The sequence below is a fragment of the Temnothorax americanus genome, unplaced genomic scaffold (assembly GCF_048541705.1).
Source record: "Temnothorax americanus isolate GAGA-0224 unplaced genomic scaffold, ASM4854170v1 Scaffold182, whole genome shotgun sequence".
Classification (NCBI taxonomy): Eukaryota; Metazoa; Arthropoda; class Insecta; order Hymenoptera; family Formicidae; genus Temnothorax; species Temnothorax americanus.
Genome location: NW_027509321.1, coordinates 20747 through 29159, shown reverse-complemented (window position 1 = coordinate 29159; position 8413 = coordinate 20747). Strand labels below are relative to the sequence as shown.

General features: G+C 41.3%; 1 protein-coding gene across 2 annotated transcripts; it reads right to left on the bottom strand.

Moving 5' to 3' along the window:
- Positions 1-2181: 2181 nt before the first annotated feature.
- Positions 2182-7725, bottom strand: LOC143896438 (uncharacterized). 2 transcript variants are annotated; one of them, XM_077404335.1, is made up of 7 exons: positions 6031-7725; positions 4890-5170; positions 4466-4574; positions 4057-4188; positions 3692-3989; positions 3366-3594; positions 2182-3268 (listed from the first exon to the last, which is right to left on the bottom strand). In XM_077404335.1, exons 2-6 carry the CDS (start codon positions 5105-5107, stop codon positions 3392-3394), a joined length of 960 nt encoding a protein of 319 aa, XP_077260461.1. In that variant the 5' UTR covers positions 5108-5170; positions 6031-7725; the 3' UTR covers positions 2182-3268; positions 3366-3391. The 2 variants fall into 2 exon arrangements, with proteins under 2 accessions (XP_077260461.1, XP_077260462.1); XM_077404336.1 differs by lacking the exon at positions 6031-7725 and having other exon boundaries at positions 4890-5472.
- Positions 7726-8413: the final 688 nt, after the last annotated feature.

Sequence of the window (8413 nt, the reverse complement as noted above, 5' to 3'; positions counted from 1 at the left end):
ACTTTTCCACATTGTTTCTTTCCATAAATACATAAACGGAACGCATTGCTAATTTGACTCTTGTGCCAACGAGCTCCGATCTTCTCTAAGTTAAAGTGAAACAAGTATATTTTGTTTCACTTTAACTTAACTTATTGCACGAATGTGTACCAGTGCAGGAAATTTCTTCGAAAAAGAATAGACGCCATAGATGATATAATGCATAAAGTTCCTAGAACATTCTCACGCATGTCTTAAAGACGTCATGAACACGTTCAAAAGACGTAAAAAGTAGGAATTTTAAAACTTCTTTATTATTAAAAAAAACGTTTTTATAATAGTTTCTTAAACGTTATTTTATGGAAAAAGAAAGTTTCGTCAAACGTTTTTCGAATGGACATTTTTACTCATGAGAAATGTTTCTAGAAATCGGTTATAAACGTTCGGAAAAACGCTTGTAAAATATTTTTGAGAACGTGTATGTGCTACCTGGGAAAGGTATTTTATTCTAGAACTCGGTAATTTATGATTTGCATACTTAAAAAATTATGGGGAAGCAATGTGCAAGTCTCTATACTTGCCCACCTTAAAAGCTATGAGGAAGCAATATACAGGTTTCTACTTGCACTCTTAAAAACTATGAAGGTGCTTTTTTATGCTGACGCTCGACGCTCGATTTGAGCGTCAAAATTTTAGTCTGTTTAAGTTCAACGGCAAATGACAAAAGCTCAACTGTGTTCAGCTTTGACGCTTGACGCTGGTTTCACTTAATTGCTTGTGAATTGCAAATTGTTGACTGTAAATAAAGTGTGTATCGTTAAAATAACAGATATTAATATGACAGATATTAGTTGCAATAAAGCTTTATCACAATAAAAAAAGTGTGTAAGTAGAAATTTGCACATTGCTTCCTCATAATTTTTAAGTGTGCAAGTAGAAACCTGCACATTGCTTTCTCAAGGTGTCAATTCATGAGACGCTGAAAATGAGCGTCATCAACAAGGTGAATGTGGTGGTTCCGCTTTGACGCTAGCATCAAAGAAATAAAATTGAATTTGTTTAATGTTTAGCGTCGTCGCTGAATCATCGTTAATCGTCCCAATACAATCAAACATATACTACGTTTACGCGAGCGTTACTTCTGTAGTAACTTACGAGATATATCACTCGTTTACACGGAGTAAATTATCGTAAGTTACTACAAAATCCCGTTTACGCGAAGGAATTATCGTAAGTTACTACAGAAGTAACGCTCGCGTAAACGTAGTAATAGACTTCGAAATACAAGAAAATAGTTACCTTTTGTTATGGGCCGCGCGGGTACAGATAAAATAATCAGGGGCGGTGCCGACGCAACTCACCGTCCGCTGGATGTAACCTGTTATCAAACAATTCACTCACTCACAGAAAGAGATATTGTCTCAGAGATATCGAAATATATCAACAATATAACCTTCACTCACTCACAGATATGATGAGATAATGTCACGCAATAATTTCTGGTCGCAGCTATCGCCAGATAATTGGTGATAGTTGCGATTAGCTGATCACTACACACACCTTACGCAAAATACAACTGGTAATGAATTTCGAGACGCTGCCCGCTGGGCACGTGTTCTGTAACTAACTAATTACCGACAATTATCGGTGTCGGTAAGTGTGATTATGAAATACGCGCGTAGCATCCCAAACACCACGCCTGTCCAAAAACGGGATATCTTTTAGATATCTTTTATCCCGCTTTTGGACATGGTACTGTCTGGGATCTTGAAATTGGCATTATCTATATTTTGCACTGTAGAGATTTATATTTATTCCATCATGATCGTGATCATGAAATTTAATAATTATGGTAAAGAATATCGATCAAGCCTACTTAGAACTTGACTCGTTCACTCGTTATCGAGATCTCATCTCGGGTACTCGCAACCCGTCGCGTCGCGTAAAAGAGTCACGGTCGGTCTCGCTCCGCGTATACTTGGCGCGAGACACTACCGTGTCTCTTGATATTTTAAAAAAGTAACAAAAAATTTAAATATATATATACAATATATATATCTACAATCTCTAACAAATTACCTAAATATTAGTTTTTTAGATAAGGTGCGAATTATGCGGGAGATGTGACCCGAAACGGAGATAGAGAGGATACAGTCGGAATATGACGCTCAATTAAATTGGATTTTTCATAAAAACTTTAAATACACATATTTTATATTTAATTAATAGATCCGAGATACCTTTTACATTAGCGATATACATTAACAATAAAACTTACATTTAACGAATATAATTAATGGATCTGAGATATACATTTTACACTAGCGATATAAATTTGCGATATTTTGACCTAATAAAAAAAAAATATGTGCTGCATATATAACATGCAATTTATTCTCGCTCCTGTACAAAGTTACGCGTGGGCCACTTAGAAATTATAGATAATGACAGTACGGGTACAAAATCGAGACTATATTGTTTTTTATAGTCTTTTTTTATTACAAAACTTACAAAATAGTACAATCTCTGAACCTTAAAACTGAAAAGATAGCGATAATTAACGTCAGGAACATTTCTTTACAATTACACATACAATGTAATGATCATGTTCGACAAGAATAAAAAATATTTCAACACAAATCTACCCGACCTCACTTGCGCGTTGCAAATCAGATGATTTCTGAATCACGAACTAAAAAAATATCTATTACGAACAATGTCAATTACTACAAAAACGAAATAAACTTATATATATGACTGTTCCACAGTACCGTGTGATAATAACACAAACTAAAAAAATAAAATATCTATAGGGAAATATCCTCCCCCTTTCACGTGGAAAAATAGAAGAGTTATTATTATTATTATTATTATTATTATTATTATTATTATTATTATTTTTTTTTTTTTTTTTTTTTTTTTAAAGGAAAGACCGTGGGGGTAACCCATGTGGCCATAATAGAGAAACCGAAACTATAAGCTGTATCACATCCAAAGTAAGACTTATGACTGGATTAACATGAACGCCTCAATAAAAGCGTCCCAAACAGAAGTTAAACTGCGCAGTATAGACTCATTCACTCGTAATTCCTCACACTCTAGACTGTGTACGTGTATGGGTGTATGTATAATTGTTCGTGTATGTCCGCGGTGTTTTGAACTCGGTAATGCCGTGGGTGCGTTAGGCCCAAGGAACTGCGCGGATCACTTCCCCCTGCGGCCAGTTATTATCTTGAGATTATCTTGAAGAGTAAATATCTTGCTACTCTGCTTTTGAGCGTCGGATGATCTGAAACAGTAAAGTTGTGTGTGTCACAATAAGTTTTTGATTTGAATATATACCAAATATTGAGCATTTGTATAAAATATCTTGCACATACGTATACCTTGTATATGCTGCTGTATATGCTACTTAATCTCCTTGAATTCTTCCTCTGCCTCTTCCTCTTCCTCCATCTCCTCTTCCTCTTCCTCTTCCTCTTCCATCTCCTCTTCCTCTTCCTCTTTCTCCGCCATAATAGTGGTTGCTGTATGTGTCGCTCATGTGAAACAAGAACTGGAAGAATGTTTTTGCTTTACGATGTTTACCAGCTTTCGTGCCCCTTCCTCTTCGTGCTATGATAAAAAAGTAAGTCATTAATATTCATAAATATATATATAACCAATTATATATGTGTAAATATAAATAAAATAATCAATATGTACAATTCACCTAAATCAACAAGGCCGGCAGCAGCGGCGGTACTAGAAGGGCCGGCAGTAGCGGCGGTACTAGAAGAGCCGGCAGCAGCGGTGGTACTAGAAGGGCCGGCAGCAGCGGCGGTATTCGAAGGACCGGCAGCGGTGGGGATACTCGAAGGATGGGTAACAGTAAAGATACCAGGATTGGCTGCAGCGGCAGCACTCGAAGGGCCGGCAGCAGCGACGGATCTCGAAGAGCCGACAACAGGAGCGATACACGTAAAATCAGAGGAATCTTTGAACAGGAGTTCCATATTTTCCATATCAATCTGAAATATTTTTAATGTATTAAAATTAAAAATAAACATGTTATAAATATGCATTTTTTATACTTACGTCATCTTCAGCTTCGAGAGACGGAATCTTTTTTTGTCCAGAAGAAATCATTGTCTGCGCGACGAGCGACGAGCATGCGATGAACAACGATGCGACGAGCGACGAGCGACGATGCCAAGAGCAATGAAAAATCTGAAAACGAGACGTTTGTCGTAAAAACGAGACGTTTGTCATGGACGTAATACATGCACTATAAAAATCGCAGATTCAGTTAAGAAAGCATTAATGACCGCATATATGACTCTCATATAACGTAACGTGCAGTGTCAACGCATAAGAAACCGTAACCGATACGTTTTTTATGCGTTAACCCATGTTACGTTATACTACGCTATCACACGAGTCTTGCGCAGAAACTCTTACGTTTGTCTCTGCTAATTTCATAACTACAATAGACATAAGCACTTACATGTCTCTCTGCTTCTTCCTTGTTTCGGAATGGCACTTGATCCGGGCTGGATTTTCCGAGAAACGACGCGACGAGCGACGATGCGACAGGCGACGACGCGATGAGCAATCTAATGGCAAAGAACGAGACATTTGTCGTAGTCATGAACGTGATATTTTTACGACTTACAATTAGAGCCTTTGCACAAGATTCTCGTATAGTAACGTAGCGTAACGTAACATGCAGTGTCAACGTATAAGAAACGTATCGGTTACGGCGTTATACGTGAGAGACTGCATGTGAAAGAATCGATCTCGATCCGAGGCATCTATTAAGTAAGCTTATAACCGATGCGTTTTTTGTGCGTTAACCCTTGTTACGTTATACTACGCTATCACACGAATCGTTTTTTGCGTCCACAACTACAATAAACGTATGTACTTACGTGTCTCTCTGCTTATTCGTCTTTGCTGCAAATACGACGATTAGCACTCGATCCGGGCTGGATTCAATCGATAATTTTAAGTATAACGACGCACGTGTCGACCGACCATCAACAATCGCGAAACCAGCGCGAAACGCAATTTTTGTGTGTGGCGCCTTCGCTTTTGTGGTGCAAAGCATTGATTGGTTGATCAGAAAATTTTTATAAGATGGTAACATTGATAAAATGGTAACATTGAGCACGTTCAGCAGACAAAAGAGACCAGTAAGCGCTCAGTGATTCTGTAACATGATTGGTTCTTGCCTTTAGTTCTTCACTGGATTTAAGGCTGGTATTCATAGTCAAATCTTATATTTACGACCGTTTTAAATACAATCTTAAGATGTCATTAACCAATCACAAAGCCGTATTAGCATCTTAAGACATTACTTAAGACGGTCTTAAAATAAGAACCGACTATGAATACCGACCTAAAGGCTTTCGCACATGAATTGCCATAATAACCATAAACATAAAACGTAAACATAAGTTGAAGAACCAATCAGTATATTGTTATTGTTTTAACTTTATGTATTCTAGAAGACGATAGAAATGAGCCGTAAACAGAAGTAAAGTAAAACCGGTTGAAATCGTACTTACTCCTGCTTACGGCCAACTCGTATCATCAATTCTATCGTCTTCTAAAATACATAAAGTTAAAGCAATATACTAATTGATTCTTCAGCTTATGTTTACGTTTTACGTTTTTTATAGTTACGGCAATCTAGTGAAAAACTAAAACAGTGAGACACGTAAAAGGCTATTGTATTGTAAACAGGGCACACACGCTTTTCGTAGAACGTAACATAACGTTTCGACCAATCGCGTTGCTCGATTCTTACTTCTACAGTTACAAACGGCCGAATCGAGTAAGTCGAAACCTTACTGTTATGTTCTACTACGGAAAAGTGTGTGTGCCCTGCTTTATACATCATCCAATTTTTATTAGACATAATTTTAATTCGTCCAATTTTTATTATGTCTAGTGTGACCGAACGGAGGATCGTTATAATCACTCTTATGGATCGGCCCTATACTTCAAACGGTCGCCACTCGGTTTGACCTCATAACCCACCGAGAAGGATATGAAATGACCACCTACCGTCCCTGATTTCAGTGACTTCCCACTAATTCCTCTCCTTCTTTCTGTTTCAAGTTCTCCTCGGACTCCGGGATCGTCGTGGGACTCACGCCTCTGCGTCGTGGACCGTCGTCGGGACTTCAGCTGTGCACCGCTGGATTCGTCGCCCCTGCTGGATCAGCACGCCTCTGGACTGCCTCAGGATCGCCGTTTGTCGGAGATTTAGGAACGCCAACAGGTAAGTATATTTGGGAATGGGTAAGTATGAATCTTTGAGGATTATTTTAGGTAGGATAGATGAATAATTATTACTCGCAGTTTACGAGAACAAATGTAATAGAATGTATATTCTTTGTTTCAGATACATGGATTGAAAAGGGAACCGCACTCGGTTCGTCGAAAAGAATTACGCTCCGCTACTCGTGTACGATGTCGCGTTGTCAAAAGCGCGTGTTCAATTCGGGATTACTTGTTATAAACGTTTATTACGCGCCGTGTATTGCGCGGGATCGCTCTTCGGTGCTCGGCTTAGTGTCTCGTTCGCGCTGCTATGTTCTTTTCCGCGCCCGCCTCTAGCTTGCGTCCGTGCCGTGCCAACGCTCCCGAAGAACTCCTTGAGTCCACACCGATGCTGGGCTGCCCCGCCGCTGTGTCGCTTCCCCACTCCTGGCGTAAGTCGGGAACGACCGCCGTGGCTTACCATGCGTTGTCACGTGGCCCCTTTATTCGCACCGTGACAAACAAGTTTTTGCTCGCGCTCTCATCCGCATTCCATCACGCAGGCCGCGCGATACCTTCGTACCCGCGGCACTCGCTCGCTTCTCGATACACCGAGCTCCGTCTGGACGCTTCTAGAACGTCGTTTCTAGATTCGTCGCGTTCCTTCCAGTCGGCACGCTCCTCCGCAAATCCCCGAGATACACAGTCGCCGCACAGCGGACGCTAGTGCTCGTTCCACATACGCTCGACGCCAAACACGCCACGTCACCGCCGGTCATCGCGCGCGCGGATAGACGCACTCGCCATTGCGTCCCTCGGTCAATTAACATTGTCAATCGCGCTCTAATTACGCCGCGCCGGCGCCGCGTGGTCGGCGCAAACATACGCGCCGCTAACATAAACAACGAGCGCCGCTGTTAGGACATTGTTGACGCTTGGACAACGTAAACAACGCACTTGCTTCCGACGTAAACAAACAAATCGCGAATGTAAACCACGCTCGTTGTTGACGCCCGGTTAATGTAAACATTGTGAACCTCGCGGATGTAAATATTGCGCGTGTCGCGAATATAATCATGGGGTGTTGTTGACGCATGGCCAACGTAAACAACGCGCACGCGGTGTGGTAAACAAACAGAGTTGTTGACATTTCGTCAACGTAAACAATGCGTGCCACGCGCATGTAACTACGGAGTGTTGACACTTCGTCAACGTAAACAATGCGTACGCGGTGCCGTAATTGTCGACACTTCGTCAACGTAAACAATGCGTACCACGCGAATGTAAATACGGAGCGTTGTTGACGTTTGGCCAACGTAAACAACGCGCACGCGGTGATGTAAACAAACGGGGTTGTTGACATTTCGTCAACGTAAACAATGCGCATATCGCGAATATAACCAAAGGAGGTTGTTGACGCTTGGCCAACGTAAACAATATATGCGTAGCGCACGTAAATAAATGGCGTTGGTGGCTCTTGGCCACCGTAATAAACAAGTATCGCTCGGGAATATATACAACGCGGTGTCGGCTCCGCTTGACCATCGTAAACAAACTAAATTGTCACCCGTGAAGGTAACCAAAGCGGTGTTGGCTCCACCCGGCCAATGTAAATGAACAAAGTGTCATCCGAGAATGTAAACAACTAAACGTAGTGTTACTCAGGAACACAAATGACACGGTGTTGGCTCCTCCTGACCAACGTAAACACACGCAGATGTCACTCGGGAGTGATAAACTAAGTGCTCGCTATTATGCGGCAAACGAGCCAAAACAAACAATTTTACGCGCATTGCGCCTACAAAACAACGTACTTATAACGCGTACCGCGTTTTTTACCTTTTCGGCAGCAGAAGTTGCAACTATATTTTTTTTTGGCATTTTATCTTTTATGCTTAACCCTAGGCTTAATTACTAACCTTACTAACTACTATGAACATATGATGATGGCGGGCCTATTGGCCTGCTCTGGCGTTGCCATCACCCTCGCTGTCCTCCAACCTAGTTAGCGAGACGCGGGGCACGCGCTCGCTGTCACATCCACCGCTCGCCGTAGCCTCCGCCTGGTCCCGCTGCGTCCCAGCCGCCGACTGGTCCCCCGGGCTTACCGTGGCCGTAGCCGTCGGTCTCACTAGACATAATTTTAATTCTGCCACTAGGGAATTTGTAAGTCGTTTCTTATGAA